A 23,822-nucleotide genomic window follows, 5' to 3' on the forward strand; every position below is an offset into this window, starting at 1 on the left:
AGACTCGTTTGATATTGTGCGCTTTCTCGTAGCGCAGCGCGATATCATTGCTTACCATCTCAAGGTACACACAGTTACGTGTGTTGTGCAACTGGAGACTTTTAACGTCTGAAAGATTTAATTTTATTTCGTTTTCCAGAAACTGTTCGACTTTTCGAACATCGGGCCGTCCTGGAACAACGCTAAAATCAACTACCAATGTATTTTTCCGAACACCACTCATTTTAACGGTATGAAGCACGGGAGACCGGTAAACGCGTCCGAAGGCTACGAGTATAGGCTGTCAACTGGTTTTCTGTTTGATGGTCGGGTGATCTCCAGGTGGCTTTGTGGATATCTTCGCGGGGGAAGAAGGTGCTTCGGACTACCATACCACGGGAGGCTGCAATCGATACGGCGTGCAGACTGTTTCGCCCGATTACCGGTCTGTACATTTCCTCCCTTCCTACCTGCGCGTTCAGGTCGCCGACAACGATTTTCACGTCACGCGGCGAGCAACCATCGTATGTTTGCTCTAACTGCGCGTAGAACGCTTCTTTCTCGTCTTCAGGTCTCCCTTCGTGTGGGCAGTGGATGTTGATGATGCTGTAGTTGAAGAAACGGCCCTTAACTCTCAACATGCACATCCTTGCGTTGATCGGCTGCCACCCGATCACACGTTGTCGCATCTTGCCCAACACTATAAATCCTGTTCCCAGTTGATTGGTGGTGCCACAGCTTTGGTAGAAGGTAGCCGCTCGATGCCCGCTTTTCCACACTTTCTGTCCAGTCCAACAAAGTTCCTGCAACGCCACGATGTCGAAGTTGCGGGGATGTAGTTCGTCGTAAGTTATCCTGTCACATCCTGCGAAACCTAGTGACTTGCAATTCCATGTTCCAAGTTTCCAATCGTAGTCCTTATTTCGTCGCGTGGGTCTTTGCCGATTGTATCGAGTCGTATTTTCTCCTATGTTATTCGCAATGGGGATTTTTACGGGTGGCTTATTGGGCCTACGCCAACACTCTTGTCTCGCCGGAGGGCCATCGTGCCGGTTCTGTTTTACGTCCCAACCAACACTGGGACGACCACGCTGATGGGGCTACCACCTTGAACCTAGCTGGGCGTGGTGCAGCGTTTCTTACTCAGCCGCTGGATGCCAGAATAGACGCTGTTTGAGCCGCACCTCCTTGATGACCTCCTTGATGACTTCCTGCTAAGCACACAACTCTTAGCTGGCGGTCTATGTCATCGTTTGACCCATGGAAGCATGAGGTAGGAACTTGTGAGGACCAGAGCTATGTTGGACGCTCTCCTTATCGACTCACCGTTTTGCAGCCCAAATGTACCATGTACAAGACGTTAATAAGACCGGTGGTTCTTCACGGACACGAGACATGGACGATGCTCGAGGAGGACCTGCAAGCACTCGGAATTTTCGATCGACGGGTGCTAAGGACGATCTTCAGCGGCGAACGGTGTGTGGCGGAGAAGGATGAACCACGAGCTCGCTGCACTTTACGGCGAACCCAGCATCCAGAAGGTGGCCAAAGCCGGAAGGATACGATGAGCAGGGCATGTTGCAAGAATGCTGGACAACAACCCTGCAAAGCTGGTGTTTGCAACTGATCCGGTTGGCACAAGAAGGCGTGGAGCGCAGAGAGCACGATGGGCGGACCAGGTGGAGCGTGATCTGGCGAGTGTTGGGCGTGACCGACGCTGGAGAGCTGCAGCTGCAAATCGAGAATTATGGCGGCAAATTGCTGATTCAGTATTATCATGAATTTGATGTTAACTAAATAAATGAATGAATTACGTCTGTTCTTATTAAAGTCACCCTTAAAATTGAGATTTTTTTTAGTGTGATACGTCAAGCGACAAGACAAGTGGCGCTCTCTAGGCGTATCGAGGTGGAGCTCTCTTTATTAGTGCTTGTGATCTGTCATACGAGAAGGTGGTGTGCGTATGTTCTTGTAACGAACGCAAGTAGTAACACATACTATTAGATGATAATTCAACTTTCATCCGTAAAGAGCGCTCCCCCCCCGACTATCATGGGAGTACCCATTCTTGATATTGCTATTCTTTGAATCCATATTATTGTGGAAAGAATTTCAGATAGGAACCATCCTTAAAACATATTAAGTATTTCTGAAAGTTATTTGGTCCAATTTCATAGAAGTGCGCCATGACAGAAAACGATACCAGCTTTTGACATTTGAACTGAAGAAACAACGTGAGCTTCAGTTCAAGCGAAACTCCAAGTGGCAAAATATTGCACTGTATGGAATGTCAAATTTTTTAGTGGTGGTTTCAATGATGCAAGATTCATGTCGCCCTTTGGATTTGACTGGAGCACATAATCAACCCCCGAAAAACAGAAAATACCCACCGGCTCTTTTAATATTTGAGTGGTGCCCTTTGGTATAAGTTTGAAAAACAGCCGTTGGTACACAGTGTAAACAAATCCGTCAATATATGCACTGGAAACGCCATACAGTATAAAACCGTGCTTCTACGTTATTTTTACCAGCTGCAGATTTTCTCCTCCTCAGCGCAACAGACAGAAATCATCGCTTTCGTTGCTCTAGCAGCGGGAAAATAAAGCACCATCAGTAGAACCAGTATTCTGGTTATACTCAAACAGCGTTAGCATGCAAGCTCCGAAAAGCTCTTCTAGCTACCCTACCCTTTATCGCCCGATGCACACGTAACTTATTCATATAGATTGTATTGGCATTAAAGCAAAAATTAGCACCATGCACCGTCCTTTCGGGACCTAGGTCCTCTTCCAGTAGCAGTGCGCTATGCTTTCTAGTTCCCACTATCGACGAACACCAACCAGAGTTAGCTACAGTCTTGCTTCGAATGTTGCGGTACTAATCAGTTTCTTTGATCGAACGAGTTTTATACTTCAATACTATGACTTCAACTGCCAACTGATATCTGGTAACTGGAATCTGGTACTGCATAATTTCAAATCAATTCAAACGATTCCTAGTATTCTAACGATAAGAACTTATGTATAAAACCAGGTCACCCGTTACAATTTCCAGTGATTCTTCGTTCAGTGAAAGTGAATGCTAACACCTATGCTAGTTTTTCATTCTAAAATTGACTTGTAATAAAGTGAGGGTACAATCCTCCAACTTTTCGCACAACTTTAGACTCTACCGTCGCCGCGTTTCGTTCTCGCGCCAAACTTAGGGCACCGTCCGTCCGTTGGTAGGTAGAGCTAGAACAGTTTGTATGCACTTAATCAACCGCGTGTAATCCAAAAAACGGCTCCGGCTATCGCCTTGTGGTGCCGCTGCCTGTTTGCACTAGTTTAACTGCTCGATTATGTTGGATCTAATGTGATAATGGTTTGATTAGAAGTGTATTCCGGTGCACCTTGGAGTGGGGAGTTTTGAACTCAGCAGTATGTACATTTGATCTTATTTAGTTTTTTATTTGGTTTCTAAATGATGTTTTATCATTATATTCGTAATATTTTATTTAATTATCGTTTTATTTCAGATTTTCTTTACTAAATCGTCATTTATAGCAGTACAAACGTTTTCATATGTTTATCGATAAATGAAAACATAAGAAATTTGCAAATTCATATTCATTACTTGTTAACCTCCAAAAAGTGCGAGGAAAGTTGCGTGATCGAAGCAACATTTTGGTTTCATTCCCATCATCATTCGGTGCGGAAACACGTTTCCCATCCGTCTCCGGTCGGATGGTTGGAAGGCAGATGCGAAGGCAAAAATATGAAAATTCAAATCAGGCTTCGTCAACCCAGTCGAACATCGTCACAATGACTGCGGAATTTGTGCCAACTTTATGAATATTGAGTGCGCACAAATAACATGCTTGGTGTATTATTGGTCCATGATTGCCTCGGTTGGTTGGTTCTTACACAGTTGGCTTTCCGGAAAACTTAAAGAGGCAGCTCACCTCGAAGGAGAACCGAAAGAGCAGAAAGTGCAAAGCACTCATAAAGCACTCTACGAACGCAAGCTCCTGCCTTAGAATGTGCTGATTGTGAGGCTTTGTGGTCAGAAGGCAACATTCCTGTGCAGCTAGGTACCTAGACAAGGCTTAAGTTCTCAATTCTCGCACACACTAGATTACGATATTATGCTTTTGCTTCGGCACTCTGAAGGCGTTTTAGAATCGGAAGCAGAGGCCAAGAAGGGAATGACTTTTCCTCTGGCTCATGGATAGCCCATGGAACACATACACGCAGGCAGAGAGATACAAGTGTTGCTCCCGGGGCATACAGAGGGCTTATAACACTTGAGCATCCTTTCCCGATATCCTTTCCTGGTTGCTTGAGGTTTTCCTTCCAAGCCCTGGCTGGGTTCGATTCCGTAATAGCTTTTTCCCGTTTACATCCTTCCGGTCTGAACAAGAGCCCTTCCTCCGATAGCAGGATTAACTGTTTGAAGTGGTTTGATTCCCTCCAGGTCCAGGGCTCAAACGAAGAAATTACGTAATCGTGTTACAAAAGCAGAAATGCTCCGACACTTCGGTATAATTATTGGTTGTGGATTATTCACTCGAAGGAAATCGATTCGATTTCAAACCCTGATGAGGTTTTTCTATTCCGCACTCTGCTATGGATGAACGGGTGGTAAGACAAAACGAATGAGTAATTGCATCCATCAAACATAAATAAGATTGATTGCTCAGCTGTGCACACCACACCGAGGCAGAGGCAGCCCCATCCAGCAGTGCTTATTTAATCAATTGTGCTTTTAATCCGCCCACTTGTTTGGCACTAATTGTGATGCTAGCTGTCGCTGGAATGATCGGAGGCTTCGTGTTTCTGTCACCCGGCTGACGACGACGACTGTCTTTGTGCGCTTTACTTGTAATTAATGTTATTAATTGAAGTCGTCTGCCTGCGCTCTAGAACGGGAGCGCTTCATCATCGATTTATTTGGATTAGTGATTGAAGGCGACTCCGTGACATTGCTTTGAGTTGAATGTTTCATTTATTTAAGACCAATCAATCTCATGAATTCATAAGTGATATTATGAGATCTTTGTACAGAGAAAATTGATACAGACCGGTGGACGTAAATCAAACAAAAGGTATTGCAAAATTTGGCACGGTAAAGGCTGGGTATGCTGCGCGATTCAGATCCCATTGTGATCCACTAGCCTCTGCCCAGCAACTCCTATCCCTACCTCCACGCGGTACCGGCCGGAAACTATGAGCAACCTTAGGGAAGATCGAGTAACCAACCCCGGTGGGAACTTTGGTCGTAGGCTGACAGGGAAGGGGGGAAGGGGGGAAGGGGTTTACTTCGGCAAACCTGAGCGTCTGTTCTCCAGGAGGAGCGGCTCACAACAGCGTCTGATCCCCACGTTAGGGGCGGCTGATCTACGTCCGAGGGAAGGACTCTAAGCTCAACTGTGCACTATGGTCCTCCGGAAAGTAGGGGATTAGTGTCAGGCCATACGAGCCAGCCGTAAAAAAAAACATTGTAGCGAAAAATCAGCAACAGAATAATACGAACCGAGACCAACGGAAAGGACCCCACCGAACAAAAAAAACCGCGGGTTCGGCATCGTAGCGCTGCAGGAGATGTGTTGGACAGGATCCATGGTGCGAACGTTTTGAGGTAATTATACCATCTACCAGAGCTGCGGCAACACACGCGAGCTGGGAACAGCTTCAATCGTGATGGATGATATGCAGAGGCGCGTGATCGGTTGGTGGCCGATCGACGAAAGAATGTGCAGGTTGAGGATCAAAGGCCGATTCTTCAACTTCAGCATAATAAACGTGCACAGCCCACACTCCGGAAGTACTAATGATGACAAGGACGCATTTTACGCGCAGCTTGAACGCGATCGCTGCCCAAGCCACGACGTCAAGATCATCATAGGTGATTTGAACGCTCAGGTAGGCCAGGAGGAGGAATTCAGACCGACGATTGGAAAGTTTAGCGCCCACCAGCAGACGAACGAAAACGCCCTACGACTCATTGATTTCGCCGCCTCCAAAAATATGGCCATACGTAGCACCTTTTTCCAACACAGCCTCCCTTATCGTTACACCTAGAGATCACCACAGCAGACGGAATCTCAAATCGACCACGTTCTGATTGACGGACGGCACTTCTCCGACATTATCGACGTCAGGACCTATCGTGGCGCCAACATCGACTCCTACCTCTATCTGGTGATGGTCAAACTGGGCCCAAAACTCTCCGTCATCAACAATGTACGGTACCGGCGACCGCCATGGTACAACCTAGAGCGACTGGAGCAATCGGATGTCGCCTCAGCATACGCGCAGAATCTCGAAACCGCGTTGCCAGACGAGGGCGAGCTCGATGAGGCCCCTCTAGAGGACTGCTGGAGTACAGTGAAAGCAGCCATCAACGACGCAGCCGAGAGCACCATCGGGTACGTGGAACGGAATCGACGGAACGAATGATTCGACGAAGAGTGCAGAACGGTTTTGGAGGAGAAGAACGCAGCGAGGGCGGTAATTCTGCAGCAAGGGACTCGACAGAACGTGGAACGTTACAAACAGAAGCGGAAACAGCAGACCCTACTCTTTCGGGAGAAAAAGCGCCGCCTGGAAGAAGCGGAGTGTGAAGAAATGGAACTGCTGTGCCGTTCCCAAGAAACACGGAAGTTCTATCAGAAGCTCAACGCATCCCGCAACGCAACGGCTTCGTGCCGCGAGCCGAAATATGTAGGGATAAAGACGGAGGCCTCTTGACGGACGGACGTGAGGTGATCGAAAGGTGGGAGCAGCACTTCGATCAGCACCTGAACGGCGTGGAGAACGTAGGCACGGGAGCCCACGGCAACGGAGGAAACGACGACGCCAGTGCAGCGAAGAAAGGGGTAATCTGTCCCATTCACAAGAAAGGCGACCATTTGGAATGTGAGAACTTCAGGGCGATCACTATTTTGAATGCTGCCTACAAAGTGCTATCCCAGATCATCTTCCGTCGTCTGTCACCTAGAAAGAATGAGTTCGTGGGAAGTTATCAGGCTGGCTTCATCGACGGCCGGTCGACAACGGACCAGATCTTCACCGTACGGCAAATCCTCCAGAAATGCCGTGAATACCAGGTCCCAACGCATCACCTGTTCATCGACTTCAAAGCGGCATACGACAGTATCGACCGCGCAGAACTATGGAGAATCATGGACGAAAACGTCTTTCCTGGGAAGCTGACTAGACTGATTAAAGCAACGATGGACGGTGTGCAAAACTGCGTAAGGGTTTCGGGTGAACTATCCAGTTCATTCGAATCTCGCCGGGGACTGCGACAAGGTGACGGACTCTCATGCCTACTCATCAACATCGCTCTGGAAGGTGTGATGCGACGAGCTGGGCTAAACAGCCAGGGAACGATTTTCGCAAAATCCGGTCAATTTGTGTGCTTTGCGGACGACATGGACATTATTGCCAGAACATTTGGAACGGTGGCAGAGCTGTACACCCGCCTAAAACGCGAAGCAGCAAAGGTCGGGCTGGTGGTGAATGCCTCAAAAACAAAGTACATGCTGGTAGGCGGAACCGAACACGACCGGATCCGTCTGGGAAGTATTGTTACGATAGACAGGGATACTTTCGAGGTGGTGGAGGAATTCGTCTACCTCGGATCCTTACTGACGGCTGACAACAACGAGAGCCGTGAAATTCGGAAGCGCATCATCAGCGGAAGTCGGGCCTACTACGGGCTCCAGAAGAAACTGCGGTCGAAAAAGATTCACACACGCACCAAATGCACCATGTACAAAACGCTAATAAAACCGGTGGCCCTCTACGGACACGATACATGAACCATGCTAGAGGAGGACCTGCAAGCACTCGGAGTTTTCGAGCGACGCGTGCTAAGAACGATCTTCGGCGGTGTGCAGGAGAACGGTGTGTGGCGGAGAAGGATGAACCACGAGCTTGCTGCACTGTACGGCGAACCCAGCATCCAGAAGGTGGCCAAAGCCGGAAGGATACGGTGGGCAGAGCATGTTGCAAGAATGCCGGACAACAACTCTGCAAAGCTGGTATTTGCAACTGATCCAGGTGGCACAAGAAGGCGTGGAGCGCAGAGAGCACGATGGGCAGACCAGGTGGAGCGTGACCTGGCAAGCATTGGGCGCGACCGAGGATGGAGAGCGGCAGCCACAAACCGAGTATTGTGGCGTACTATTGTTGATTATGTCTTGTCTTAATGATGTTGAACAAATAAATGTATGTATGTATGTATTGCAAAATTTCTACTTACAGGATATTTCTGAGGCGCAATTAAAAGGATCTAAGCTGGACCAGAAAATAATAATTCGCAGGAATTTCTCGTTTTTCATTGGAACCTTTTTCATAAATTAAGTTAGGGTTTCAATGACGAAATCTAGTTCTCAAGAACAGGTCTTGCTCCTAAACCTTTTAAATGGGGCCAAGTGGGTTTCCAGAAAGGTCCCAGAGAGCTAAAAAAAGGGGGGGTGCCAAGGGGCTTCGAAGACGTTTCAGGGGGTTCAAGAGCCATTAAAAGGCATTACAATGGGTCTCAGGTGCGTTTAGAGGTATTTCAGAGAGTTTCAGAGGGTTTCTGGAGCCTTTTAACCCTAGTAGGATGTTGGGTTCAATACAAGGATACTATGACCCACACAGGCATGCTCAACTTCCACTACGTCATCGTCAACCTAGCATCTTGGAAGGGGCAAGGCGCATTTTAAATTAGTTATGATGATTTTAAGGGCGTTTCCATGGGATTATGGAGGTTTCAGGGGCGTTTCGAGGCATATAAGGTCAGGGTTGTTTCAGGATGTTTCAGGAACACCATAAGAGTTTAGGTGGCATTTTATATGGATAACGCACTTGTAACCCATCAAAACCTGCTAAAAATTGTCTGAAACATCTTGAAATGTAGAAAGACGTGTGTGTTTCCGCCATGTTGTTTTGATTATAGGATTCGACTGGATGACTGTTGAATTTTCCTAGAGAATTTCGGCTTGCAGTCTGATAAATTGCGTTGATTAATTGTTTATCATCGCCGACGTTTCGGTCCGGCTATTGGACCATCTTCAGGGTCTACATATTTTATTAAAATTGGCACAAATTAACATTAAACACATAAAAATTACATTACACAAACTCACTCGATACGCTAATCAACAAGTTACAAAACAATTTTGTTCAAATTTAAAACTGTCGGGTTGAAAAGGGTCACGCCGTCTGGTACACGTTTGGGCCATTCGTTCCGATCGGATTTGGGAAATCCCTAGCTGGTGCACGGGTACTACCTGCCCCTAATAGCCGACGTGGAAAACGTTCTTTCGTTAGGAGAGGACCAAGACGTACGGGAGCGCACGAGATGTCAAGTTGTCAACCACGTCCAAAACTTCGTGCAAAGATTTTCGAGTCACAGTCCGTCACAGCTCGAGCGGTTCTGTCACAAAGCAGAAGTCAAGACGAGGAAATTCGTCAAAGACAACCCGGACATCCTAATCACGGAAGCGGACAAGGGGAACAGGACGGTGGTCATGAGTTTGGAGGACTATGATGGGAAGATGCTGCAGCTCGTCAATGACTCCGATACGTACGAACCACTAAAAGCAGATCCGACTGATAAATATCAACGGAAAAACAACAGCATGGTTCAACGTCTGGTCAATCTGCAGCTAATCGACGGTAAAACCAAACACCAGTTGATGTGCTACAACGCTGTGTGTCCACGCATATATGGATTGCCAAAGGCACACAAGCAAGGAATGCCACTACGCCCAGTGGTGCCCAACGTCACAGCACCAACGTACCACCTCAGCAAATACATCGCGCAGATATTACAGTCGTCTTTTACCAGCGAATACGATGCCAGGGACTCGAAGACGTTCTGTGAGTATGTGAACCAGCTAGATGTACCCCCGGACCACATAATGGTCTCCCTTGATGCCGTATCCCTGTTTACCAACGTAACCAAGCCATCTGTCATCCATGACGTCATCATGGTTTGGGACAAAATCCGGGGAAAAACCAGAATCAACCTCGATTTATTCCTGGAACTAATCACATTCTGTATGGATGCAAGCTTCTTCTGCTTCAGAGGAAAGTTTTTCCATCAACGGTCCGGTACGGCAATGGGCAGCCCACTGTCACCGGTGTTAGCGGACATCGTGATGGATAGCATCATCAGCAGAGCAATCAATGCAGCAAACATTCCACCGCAGCACATCCGAAAGTATGTAGACGACCTATTTTTGCTGATCCACAAAGATCGGGTGCAGGAGGTACTCGAAATATTCAACCGACAAAACGAAAGCATCAAGTTCACATGCGAGGTTGAAAAGGAAGGGAAGCTGCCATACCTGGATATGCTACTGATCCAAACGGGTGAAGGAAGAATAAAAACGGACTGGTATTCAAAGCCGATATCGTCCGGCAGAATACTAAATTTTTTCTCCTTCCATCCCATTGATCAAAAAATCGGGGTTGCAACGAACTTTATCAATCGAGTTCGTACCCTGAGCACAATCCGGACAGAAGAGGAGAAGAATCAACTCATCCGGAGACAGCTTTCAAGCAATGACTACCCACTGCATCTGATAAACAGAATGCTGCATCAATCAAGACCACCCGAAGCAGCAGACACGCCGAACGTATACCGATCTGTGGTGCACATCCCCGGTCTAACACCAACCATCAAGAGAATGCTCAGGCAAAATGTTCCGTCGGTTGGCATTGCATGTAGCAACACCAACACAGTTAAGCAGCTGTATAAAACAGCAAAAGATCCCGTTCCGTACATGCAGAAGTCCAATGTCGTGTACAAAATAACATGCAGAGACTGCTCCGGTTGCTACATTGGTATGACCAAGAACCAACTGAGAACGAGAATGTATGGCCATCAAACGTTGATAAACACGTTGGATAGGAAGCTCTCAGCTGGACTCTCATACGATGATCCAGAGATACAGCTGCTATCTCAAAAGACTGCTTTGATGGAGCACTGTATACAACAACAGCACAGATTTGACGTAGCCAACCCTACAATCATCGACTGCTGCTTCAAAACTCAGGCTCTCCCTGTTTTGGAAATGTGCCACATTCTCACCACTCCACAAACAGTGAACCGTCGCACTGATACGGAAGACATGAGCGCTACCTACAGCTTTCTCATCGCATCGGTAGACGATCTCCGGAGGGAAAACAGACGCACAGATGGATCGAGAAACCAATACAATGATGCGAGACACACAACACAAGATGACACCGTCGGCTAATACCAGTACACACGGATAAACAGCTGATCAGTAGAGGCGACCATCTGCACCGGCAGGTAGTACCCGTGCACCAGCTAGGGATTTCCCAAATCCGATCGGAACGAATGGCCCAAACGTGTACCAGACGGCGTGACCCTTTTCAACCCGACAGTTTTAAATTTGAACAAAATTGTTTTGTAACTTGTTGATTAGCGTATCGAGTGAGTTTGTGTAATGTAATTTTTATGTGTTTAATGTTAATTTGTGCCAATTTTAATAAAATATGTAGACCCTGAAGATGGTCCAATAGCCGGACCGAAACGTCGGCGATGATAAACAATTAATCAACGCAATTTATCAGACTGCAAGCCGAAATTCTCTAGGAAAATTCAACAGTCATCCAGTCGAATCCTATAATCAAAACAACATGGCGGAAACACACACGTCTTTCTACACTAAAATTGGCCAAGACTATGGACCCACGGTCCAGAGAATTTTCAAAGAGTACATCTTGAAATGCCTCCAAAATCTCACTGAATTGTCCACGACCGTCACATCACCTTATTCCAATTATTTTGGACATCCAGAGGATCCTATGTGGTTCCATGAGGGTTTCAGAGTTCTTAACAAACGCATACCTTTGAGCAAGCGTTTCAAAAGGTTACGAGAGGATTTTAGGAACGTTTCAAGGAGATTCATGGAGTTTCAGGGACGGTTCCAAAGAAATTTCAGTGTGTTTAAATCAGTTCCAGAAACAGCCCGCGAAATTCTCTTTAAATCAGCTGGGGCAATCCATGGGAGCTCAATCCATCAACGAAAACCAAAGTCACAGCATCCCAAACTTGACCATTTTGTATGAAAATCGGCGTTTGTCCGATCAATTATGCACCACAGTGTACTTGCAGGAATTCCATTTATGAGTTCAGCAAGAAATTTCCTAAAGAGTTGTCCGGGAATTCTTTTAAAATGTATTTAAAATGTATTAAAAACGTAAATCTATAGAGCTTTTTCCATGAATACATCCAGAGACACCATCAACAATTTCTTTAAAGATTCTTTCAGGATTTATCAAATTTTCTTTAATTCATTTTAGACGGCATTCGTATCCAAAATTTCTCAAGAGGTTCCTACAGAGATTTTTCTTGGGTTTCCTTCAAAAATTTCTCAAAAAAATTCATCTTGGGGCCACCTTTTTTTTTCAGAAATTCCTACGGGGATGCCTTCGTACATGTATTTCTCCATATTTATTTTCATCAACCATTTCTGAAGGAGTTTACACAGGAATATTATCAGAATTTCTTCAAGGATTTTTTTTAAGAACTGATTTATTTGGAATTAATCTAGAAATTTCTCAAGACATTCTTCTAGGAATTTTTCCAGGGTTTTCTCCAGCAATTCCACTAAAGATTCTTTCAGAAATTCGTTAGGAATTGTCATGTAGAAATCAGACAAAAAAAACCATGAACTCCTTCAGAAATGATTGTTGTAATTTCTCCTGTGGTTCCTTTAAGTTTTATTCCATATATTTGTTGGTTAGGCATTTATTTAGAAATTATTCAATAAAACTTTTAGGAGATTTTTCTAGAAGGTCATTCTGACGCTTCTGCATAAGTTCTTCCGTTCTCCCTTCGAGGAGCCTTCAGGAATTTTATTAGAAATTTTTCCGGAGGTACTTTTAGAATTTTTTCAAAGATTTTTTCAGAATTTTTAGCTAAAGTTACTCAACAATCTTTTTCATGACAGTTTTAATGCAGTTTAAAAGCAGTTAGGTATACTATAAATAAATCCAGAGAGATCTCTTGTACTTCCAGCTCTTCTTTCAAAAATTTCTGCGATATTTCTTTTAACTTTTTTTTTTTGTTTTTGTAATCTTTTCTACAAAAATAGGAATCAGGATTTTTTGAGTACCAACCCCTTCAGAACTTGTATAAGATTTTTTTTTTCTTAGAACTCCTCCAAAAGTATCTTTTGGATCCTATGAAGTTCTTCAAAGGATTCTTTCAGGAAATCCTCCAGGCATTTTTTCAAGATTTTCATCAGTACATTTGCTGCAATTTCGGCAAAAATTAGAGATTGCTTTTGAGGCTCCAATACTGATTCCTAGAAAAATTTATCAAGTAAATTTTTCATTGAAATTACTTTCAAAGTTCGTCCAGAAGTTCCTCTTGTTTTTTTTTTTGTGAATTGTGAATAAATATTTTAGTAAATGTTTGAACAATTTCTGGAAAAAAAAATCCTAAATAACCATCCAGAAGGAATATCTGAAACAACTACTAAGACACAGAGAACAGGCATCCAGACAAGAACAAATTTCATTCAGAAAGTTGTGTAAGGATTTGAATCATTACTTGAACAAGGATGCAAAACATACAATATACGATGAAAACATGAGCGCCGCCACACACCATATAGCCACAGTCAGTGGTGAATTGAAACATTTCAAGTGGTGAATTACATTAGTATGAAAAACTAACCGATTGCAGTGCCACGCTGTTGCCACTTGTGTTGCCGATAAATATTCCTTACACAAAAATCAGATTAGACTTGGATGTCTGTTCTCTGTGCTACAGGTATCTATGGAGGAATTACCAATCTGATGAAACCGCAGACAGTAGTAATTAAAAGAAAACTTGAAGGAATTTCTACAAGAATCCCTGAAGAAATTTCTCAAGAGATTCCTGTGAGAACCCTTGCAAGAATATCAAAAGGAATCTCTGGAGGATTTTTAAATAAATTTTTGGGCGAATTTCTTGAGAAATATCTGAAAAACCCCAGGGAAAGAAATCCCTGGAAGAAGAAGAGAGAATAATTTTGTGGAAACTTTGGGAAGCCGTTGGTAGAACTCATAGAAAAATTTATTGATGAATTTTAAAGAACTATGCTTAGATGCTTTCATTATTCCAAATACTCGTTAAGGATTTTCTGAAGGTGTTCCTGGAGCATTTTGTGGACGTATTTCTGAAGGAATTCCTGTAAGCTAGATAAGCTTCTGAAAATTCTTAGGAAAACAAAACTCATCAATCTAAGGAAATTATTGAAGAAATATTTCGGAATGAACTCTTTAAAGAATCAGTGGAGAAATACATCAAATTTTCCTTATAGGGTGTTCTGAAGATTTTTTTGGAATAAATTCTAGTGGGTTCTCTGTATAGACTCTGGATGGACTTTATGAATGAATCCCAGAAGAAATTACTTAACACATTCATGCGAAAATGATCAATGTAATGCCTAGAATTTCCTTCTTGAAGGACTTCATGAAGAAAATCTGTACGATGTTTTGGAAGAATCTCCGGTAGATTTTCGAAAAAAAAACACTGGAAGAATTTAGGAAAATTTCTGTAAAAAATCCAAGGGAATGGAATAAAAAATAATTATTGGGGCAGTTCTTGAGAGAATATCTGAAGGAATTCCTGGAAGAACTTTTAAAGAATCTTTGGATGAACGATTCTGAAAAAACATGGTAGATTTATGACCGAATACCTGGAGGTATTTCTGAAGGTATCCACCGAACAATTTCGGAATCCACAGAAAATATCTTACAGCATTTCTTGGACAAATTTAATAAAGAATCTTATAAGAATTTCAGAGGGAATCCACAGAGAAATGCTTATAGCAGTGATTCCCAATGTGGGCGAATTCGCCCCCTAGGGGGCGAAAACGATACCAAAGGGAGCGAACATTTTAAAATTAGAAATTGGAGGGCGAAAAATCCAACAAGTGTCACTATTCTGTTTTATGAATTACTAGCTGTCCCCGGCAAACTTTGTCTTGCCTACTACGTTTTTTTGACGTTTCATGTCCCTAGCCAAGCGCCCAAGTCCCCGTTCAAAATGTATGAAAACCTGATTTTCAAAAACTCTCAATTTTCCCATGTTTTAGGCCTCATAAACCTTCCTTGGGTGAAAACTAACAGAACAAAACTTAGACGACCCAAATCGGACCATCCGTTCGCAAGTTATGTGCGGTCCCACGTATGCCACTGCATCTTTATATATATAGATAGATAGATAGACTGGAAGTTGAATGAAAATGTAATAAAATTTGTTGGCGCGTCCAAACATTTTTAAAAAATCTTAAAAGTACAGCGAAAATAAGAAAACTTTGTTCCAGTAACCTACAAAATAGACAGAATTTGTAGGTTTTAATACAATTCCAAAATTTTGAATCCTATTTAAAAAAATGCAAACTTAGGGGAGAAGAGACGAACCAGCCAAGGGCTGAAAGTCTCTTAAATAAAGACAAATCAATCAACTTAGGGAAGCGGAAATATTTTTAAACAGCTTCAAGGGGGCGGTTGCTCCGACAAGTTTGGGAACCATTGGCTTAAACGAATGCCTGAAAGAATTTCTCGTGGAAACTTTGTGAATATTTCTGAAGGAGTCTGTGCAAAATTCTCAAGATTTGGTTTTCTGAAAGAATCAGGGGAAAACTTGAGTAACTTAGTTAGTAACTTGGAGTCACCCCGATGACTGCATGGAATACTACTTTGAAACCAATTTGAACAAAACTTGGACAAAGCTTAAACAATGAAACCCCATGAGAAAATCTGAAACCCCTCTGGAGCCTCTCGGGAACACTCGTGAAACTGCCCAACAGTCACCCCAAACTCCCTGGAACAATCCCAAGCCCCAAAAAATCCCCATAAACGCTACTAAAATGATGATGATGAACCTGGGCTTGTAAGTGGAATACCTGTAAGTAAAAAAAATCGGGTTAAGTACTGTTCCTTTTAATTCCACTAAGAAATTTGCATCCTTTGACAGATACGTATTTCGACCTCTACTGTAAGATCGTCTTCAGTGTCTTGTACTTGACTCGACTCGTCGAGGCAAAGGATGCAAATTTCTCAGTGGAATTAAAATGAACAGTAATTAAACCGATGTTCTTTTTGCTAATAACATGCCTTGACATGCATTGAAGCCCTGCCCTTGAAAATGCCTCTGACACCCTTCAAAATGCTTCCGAAGCCCCCAAACCGCGTTTAAAGCCCACTGAAACGTTTCCTTTGAAAGCCCCTCGAACGTTTCGTAAACCCCTTAAAATCTCCTAAAACGTCACTGAATTCCTTTCCGCAAGTACCATGTTTTAGTCAACTAGAGTAGAAATGTGTAGAATTAGCATTCCGGTAAAATATGCGTCAATAAAAACAAAAAAAAAAGTTAGACTAGAAGAGGTTTTTTAAATTTCTTTTCATTCGTGGAGTCTAAGACTGACACCTTTTTGTTATGCTTCGGAAACTTGCCTGAAATACCGTAAACGCTCCTGGGACTCTTTCAAACCTCCTGAATCATCATTAAATCTTCTCAAAACGCTTTCTTGAAATTCTATCGAAACTTCCCTTAAAACGCTATTGAAACCTTCAAAAACACTACTGGAGGTTAGAAGCTTTCTGAAATTCCCTGGAATGGTACTGAAGCCTCCTAAATATCTCCTGTAACGTCACTAAAACTCATTGAAACGTAATGAAATCTCCTAAAATTCCTAAAACACTTGGAATACAACCTAAAACTCTCCTGAAACCCCCTAAAACGTTCATGAAACTCCAAAACGCTTTTGAACCTCTAAGGCGCTCCCAAAATCTCCGGAAGTATCATTAAAGCGGAAGAAAACTACTCGAGCAGAGTAAAATGGCTTTATAATAGCATATTTTTAAACGGAGATCAAAAAGTGATATTTGTTTGTTTGAGATAAGAGGTAAAAGTACTGAAAATAATATCTCAATTTTACTCCTGGAACATCATCATCATAGCACATTTAGCTCTTGGTAAGATCTAACCAATACCAATGAGCTATTTGATTGATCTTCAAATATCAAATTTTGCTATTGTTTAGATGGTTCAAGAACAAATTTTTGCTATTATTTTTGCTATTATTTTTAGCTCTTATCTCAAACAAACCAATATCACATTTTGATCGTCAGTGCTTGACCTCTGCTCGGGTTAAGCTTTAAAATGCCTCTGACACCCTTGAAAACGCTTCTTAAACCTCGCTGAAAGCCCTTGGAACGCCCAAAACCCTTTCAACTCTCCTAATGCTCTCGATGTTTCTTGAGTGGTCTGAAAAGGGCCCTTGAACGCTCCCTGAAACGCATCTGAAGCCCCAATGAAACTTATTTGAAGTATTAGAGTCAACCACATAGCCAAGCACAGAGAGAGTGCATACGGAAGAGCTTGGGAGAAAAGGACCCCTAACGCACGGCAATGCACGACATTTTAGAGGTCTGCATAGGCGTTTTCGAGGATATCTGAGGACTTCAGGAGTTTCAAGGCGTTTCAGGAGACTTTAATGGAAGTTACGGAAAGGTTCTGAAGATTTGGGGATTTTCAGGGGGCATTCATAGCAACTTCAGATGAGTTTCTGAGGTGTTTTAGCTGGTTTCAAGGTGCTATTGAGATTTGCAGTATACTTCAGGTGCGTTCAGGGGTTTGAGGATTTAAAGAAGCTTCCAAGGGTCTCAAGGGGAATTTCAGATGGGTTTTGATCTATTTGCAGGAGGGTGAAGGGGAGAACTTAGCGGGAGATCACTAGTTACGCTTGGTGATTTAGTGACACATAATCAAGGGAGTGGATACCCTAAGATTTTTTCATCTTCATACTCTAACTTAAACTCACCTTGACCACCCTCTCCACCCCTTTCGTGTAAACCATTCATGAAACTCATATTAAGTAGCCCTAATGCTCTGGATACTGTGGTGATTCGAGAGAAAGACGGTTGGCTGACCCCTCCAAACGCCGGATAGGTAATCACCGGATAGACAGAATCGAAGGCCGCATGAAGCAGCTAAAGTATGTTCAGGAGCAACTAGACGGAGCTTGATTTTCAGAAAATGACGGCCTGATGGATGAGATCAGCGATCAGGCAGGGTAGCGGGCTTGATCTACGACAGGAGACCGATCGTTGGAGGAACAGACAGGGCTGCAGGCTTGACCACTAGATGAACAGGGACAAGAAAACAGACACTTGAATCTTGACGACAACTGGACAGCCAACGGGAACCACACTCATTTTTTTTACCAGAAGGCCACCCAGGAACATGAAGAGCTGCAGTCATCCCAGTACACCAACAAATACGGTTCACCTGGATTGGTTCAACCAATCACCGATTCTGCACAATTTTCACTCGAGTTTACACTCTCCACTTCAATCCCCAGCCAAATACAGATCCATCCACCTTAGGAAAACACTACGCCACTCGCCCGGTGGTAGTGCACGTTTCCGTGCCTGCATCAGTCTATTCAAAGTCAGCAAATTTTCAAGTTTTCAATTTGCTTCCTCTTTGTCTCTGTCTAGGTATGTGTGTGCGCTTAGCTTTGTCTGCCGAGCCGAGCAGAACTTTGTCCATAAGTGGACGCCACTCCTCATCAAATGGGTGGCCGTCATTGTTGTCGTCGTCGTCGTCGTCGTCGTTGTACCTACTGATGCTTGGTTCCAGGACGAACCGTTTGTTGGTTGGAATTAACGCTCTCGTTGGTCTTTCTGAGTCACCGGGCATCGTCGTCGTCATCGGCCTTGCCACCATACGGATGACTTCTCGACAAACGGTCGTACCGAAGCCAAGTCACACACAAAGGTAACGCTCGGAACGGAGGGGACCGCGACGCTGGCACTGCAAACTTCCGCAATCATCTCTGTTTTCCCGACGTTGCTCTGGTTGGTTTTCACAGCTTTTTTTCTGTGCTCGAGTGCAGGAAAACTGTGCAGAGATTGTAGAAATGTGTACGAAGGTCACAGGGTGAAAAAAAAAATGCTGACGTGTGCTGAAAGTGCTGCCGCACTCTAGGAAAAGGAAATTGTAGACGATGGTGCTCGAATTATGCTAGAACACTTCGACTGGGTAGACGAGATTATCGTGTGGGGTGTGGCTACCGTCACCATGAGTGGAGCAAAAACTTTGGCCTAAATTTGTTGAAGACCAGTTTCTGCACATTGCCTTGACATTTGATGCCGAGTTTTTCTTCTTGGCGTTACGTTACATTTGGAACAAAACCAGCTTTTAAGCTTATTGTTCTTTAACACGCTGTTCTTTTGAACGCTGCGTTATAGAATCTTTGTCTTCATAAGCAGCTCAATAGCAGTTTTCTTGTTCATCCCGAAAGGACTCAACTGCTTATCGTAATAACAGATAAAGAAATAAAGAAATAAAGAGATAAAGAGATAAAGAGATAAAGAGATAAAGAGATAAAGAGATAAAGAGATAAAGAGATAAAGAGATAAAGAGATAAAGAGATAAAGAGATAAAGAGATAAAGAGATAAAGAGATAAAGAGATAAAGAGATAAAGAGATAAAGAGATAAAGAGATAAAGAGATAAAGAGATAAAGAGATAAAGAGATTAAGAGATAAAGAGATAAAGAGATAAAGAGATAAAGAGATAAAGAGATAAAGAGATAAAGAGATAAAGAGATAAAGAGATAAAGAGATAAAGAGATAAAGAGATAAAGAGATAAAGAGATAAAGAGATAAAGAGATAAAGAGATAAAGAGATAAAGAGATAAAGAGATAAAGAGATAAAGAGATAAAGAGATAAAGAGATAAAGAGATAAAGAGATAAAGAGATAAAGAGATAAAGAGATAAAGAGATAAAGAGATAAAGAGATAAAGAGATAAAGAGATAAAGAGATAAAGAGATAAAGAGATAAAGAGATAAAGAGATAAAGAGATAAAGAGATAAAGAGATAAAGAGATAAAGAGATAAAGAGATAAAGAGATAAAGAGATAAAGAGATAAAGAGATAAAGAGATAAAGAGATAAAGAGATAAAGAGATAAAGAGATGAAGAGATAAAGAGATAAAGAGATAAAGAGATAAAGAGATAAAGAGATAAAGAGATAAAGAGATAAAGAGATAAAGAGATAAAGAGATAAAGAGATAAAGAGATAAAGAGATAAAGAGATAAAGAGATAAAGAGATAAAGAGATAAAGAGATAAAGAGATAAAGAGATAAAGAGATAAAGAGATAAAGAGATAAAGAGATAAAGAGATAAAGAGATAAAGAGATAAAGAGATAAAGAGATAAAGAGATAAAGAGATAAAGAGATAAAGAGATAAAGAGATAAAGAGATAAAGAGATAAAGAGATAAAGAGATAAAGAGATAAAGAGATAAAGAGATAAAGAGATAAAGAGATAAAGAGATAAAGAGATAAAGAGATAAAGAGATAAAGAGATAAAGAGATAAAGAGATAAAGAGATAAAGAGATAAAGAGATAAAGAGATAAAGAGATAAAGAGATAAAGAGATAAAGAGATAAAGAGATAAAGAGATAAAGAGATAAAGAGATAAAGAGATAAAGAGATAAAGAGATAAAGAGATAAAGAGATAAAGAGATAAAGAGATAAAGAGATAAAGAGATAAAGAGATAAAGAGATAAAGAGATAAAGAGATAAAGAGATAAAGAGATAAAGAGATAAAGAGATAAAGAGATAAAGAGATAAAGAGATAAAGAGATAAAGAGATAAAGAGATAAAGAGATAAAGAGATAAAGAGATAAAGAGATAAAGAGATAAAGAGATAAAGAGATAAAGAGATAAAGAGATAAAGAGATAAAGAGATAAAGAGATAAAGAGATAAAGAGATAAAGAGATAAAGAGATAAAGAGATAAAGAGATAAAGAGATAAAGAGATAAAGAGATAAAGAGATAAAGAGATAAAGAGATAAAGAGATAAAGAGATAAAGAGATAAAGAGATAAAGAGATAAAGAGATAAAGAGATAAAGAGATAAAGAGATAAAGAGATAAAGAGATAAAGAGATAAAGAGATAAAGAGATAAAGGGATAATTACTGCCTAGCGCAGTAATTATGAAAAGATGCGGTTGAATTCTAGCATGGATGAAAGCAACATGGAACGGATATCCCATATTTCCCATTTTAATAATAATATAGTTTCGAATGACAAATTGAGCCGTTTTCTTATCCCTGTAAGCCACACAGTGTGGCATGGGCAGGCACGCCGAACACCGCTCCGTCTGGGATGAAACCGTCATAAAACGAGGCAAAAGAGCTGCTGCTGTCACGTTTCGGGTTGGCACGTAACTGTCCTCACGTAGAGGTACTTGATCCGCCGCGCCTTGACACCGGTGAGAAGCATCGGCTTGGATGTGGTGGAAAAGTGCGGTAAAACCATGACAGCAGCGAGATATCCCGATGATAATTCAGTTATCAGTCATGCAACCCTTTCTCCGTGCTTCCGAGAAATCCCTCGAAATAATCGTTCGCTTCCCGTTGGAGCAGGGAGCGTGCCGTGGCGTAACGTGGTGGGTTTCAGTTATGTGAGCTTCCAGTAATTCATCATTGTGCACAATTTCATTCATCATCGTAAGCTTCTCATTTCACGCTCGGTATGTGAATCAAGCTTAAGAACAGTGCTTTCACACACTTTGTTGTTTGAATGCTATGCTGCTAGTGCTATACATGCCGCCCTGCCTTGATGGCGTCGTATCATCGCTGACATGGCTCAACCTTTATGTGATGGGTTGTCATGTGGAGGCACCGCACCGTACCGCGCCGTTGTTGTTTGGCTTGCTCGGGATCTACAGCAGCCAACTCGTGTAACGTAGGTGCTACACACATCCTCGAGCCTCGACTGTCACTGGGCTCTGGCAGCGGTTGAATGATGAACTTTACTTGCTAGTCACTACAAAATGTGCTCAGATGGGCGGGAGAATGCTGCATAATATCTTGAGAGTGAATGCTGGTGCTGAGTTACTAATGCATCTAACCGAAAATGATATAAGTCAATAAACCACAGGCCCTGAGGAAGATCCAAACACGAGGATCGAAACGTCGGCGATAAAATAAAAGAACCAACGCTTATTTCTGTGAGTGCAATGTTGCTACGTCATTCCGTTCAAAAGATATTGACGACTTTCTACAAAAAATAGACACTATTCTACTATTTTTTTCTTGAGTTACAAAAATAACACCCCTCTATATTTTTGATATGTTTTATAACAATATTTCTTCTTTTGAATGTGGTGCCCCTTACTCTGAACACTCACGGCACTTTTTACTGCTTATGTCTTACAGTATATTTCTCACTTTTCACTTTTTTTTTCTTACTGTGTCTAGAATTTGCAAGTAAGTTAACATTCACGAGATAAAAGCTAAAAAAAATCACTTCTCCACTTTTCGCTGGTCAGTGCCTCACTCTGATTCACATTCCAAACTGCTCACTTCTTACTATTCCACTCTCCTCACTGCTTTTCACTGCTCATTGCTCCCAACGCACTTCTAACTTCTCGCTCTTCACCACTCACTCCTTACTTCACACAAATCACTTCTTATTTCTCTCTTCTTTCTCCCTACTTCTCTCTCTATCCTTGTACAATCCTCACTGCTCACTCCTAACCACTCACTGCTCACGTTTCATTCCTCAATGTTCAACAATACTTATTTCTTGTTGTTAATTGATCATTCCAAAATGCTTGTTTCTGACTTCTGACTCTTTACTATTCACTTTTCATTCATCATTCTTTACTAATTCACATTTCTAATTCTTCAGTCGTCAATGTAAAATGTACACACACCACCACTTACTTCTTACTCATGTTTCATCCTTGCTCTTCTCTGATTACTCCTCATTACTCACAATACGTTTCATACTTCTCGCTCCTAAGTAGTTCACTGATCTGTGCTTTCATTTGATTTCTTACTGCTTTACTGCCATGCTAAGCACATCTATCCCATGATGTTTTGCATTAAAGCCATATTTTTCACAGTCACAAAAACATTTCAAGTTAATTTGATACATTTTCATCTTGCTCCACAAATAAATAGTTAACGATAACGTTTAGCATCTTTCTGACATTGACGTTCACAAAAGACGATTGCACTCATTTATACTAAACATTTTGCTCAAATTATGGAAGAAATAAATCATTTTCCTTAAAATTTCGGTTTCCTTGCACCCTTGTTCACAATAGTGTACCAGTTATGGCAATTCTCATAAAGAATGCATGCAAATAGTGAGAAAAGGAACCGAAGTTAAAAAAATGTAGCCATAACTTGTACAGGGTTCCTACCATTGGCACACGCTGTAATAAATATTTAAAGTAGTTTTGGCTCCGTTTCTATATTTTTTCTGTAAAGTATGAAAACTAAGCTATCTTTTAACCTATTGACCCATTGGTCTTCTCGTCAATGTAATACAAAAAGTTTTCCTTAGGTAGTGCCATAATTTGTACAGGCATCCTATTTAACACACGGTGAGCCTCAGCCTGTCTGGTCAAATATTGTTCACAACACTTCTAGCTATTCACTGCTCACATTTCACTCCTCACTGCTTCATACTCCTCATTCTTCATGTTCAATTTATCAATTCTCAACTGCTTACTTCTGACTCTTTGCTATTCAATTTACACTCCTCACTCTTTACTAATTCATACTCCTCCTCATCACATTCAGCGTTCCTTTTGCATCAAGTTGAGAGCAGCTCGCTGACGTTGTGTACGGTTTGGGCCAAAAGTGACCCTAATGCCAAAGGAGGGTTAAAGTCTCATTCCTCACCATTTATTTTTCACTGATCACTCCTCACTACCCACAATACTTTTCTCTTTTCTTCTTCCTCACCATTTTATTGCTCATTCCTTACACATAACCTCTTGCATTTGAAAGGTCACTCCTCAC

At 42.1% G+C, this 23,822-nt stretch overlaps 1 protein-coding gene across 1 annotated transcript; it reads left to right on the forward strand.

The window, feature by feature from the left end:
- The first annotated feature begins 232 nt into the window (after positions 1 to 232).
- On the forward strand, positions 233 to 11,221 carry LOC134285967 (uncharacterized). The gene is made up of 2 exons (XM_062847524.1): positions 233 to 250; positions 9,227 to 11,221. The coding sequence occupies exons 1-2, from the start codon at positions 233 to 235 to the stop codon at positions 11,219 to 11,221; spliced, it is 2,013 nt and encodes a 670-aa protein (XP_062703508.1).
- Positions 11,222 to 23,822: the final 12,601 nt, after the last annotated feature.

This window comes from Aedes albopictus, chromosome 2, assembly GCF_035046485.1.
Source record: "Aedes albopictus strain Foshan chromosome 2, AalbF5, whole genome shotgun sequence".
NCBI lineage: Eukaryota > Metazoa > Arthropoda > Insecta > Diptera > Culicidae > Aedes > Aedes albopictus.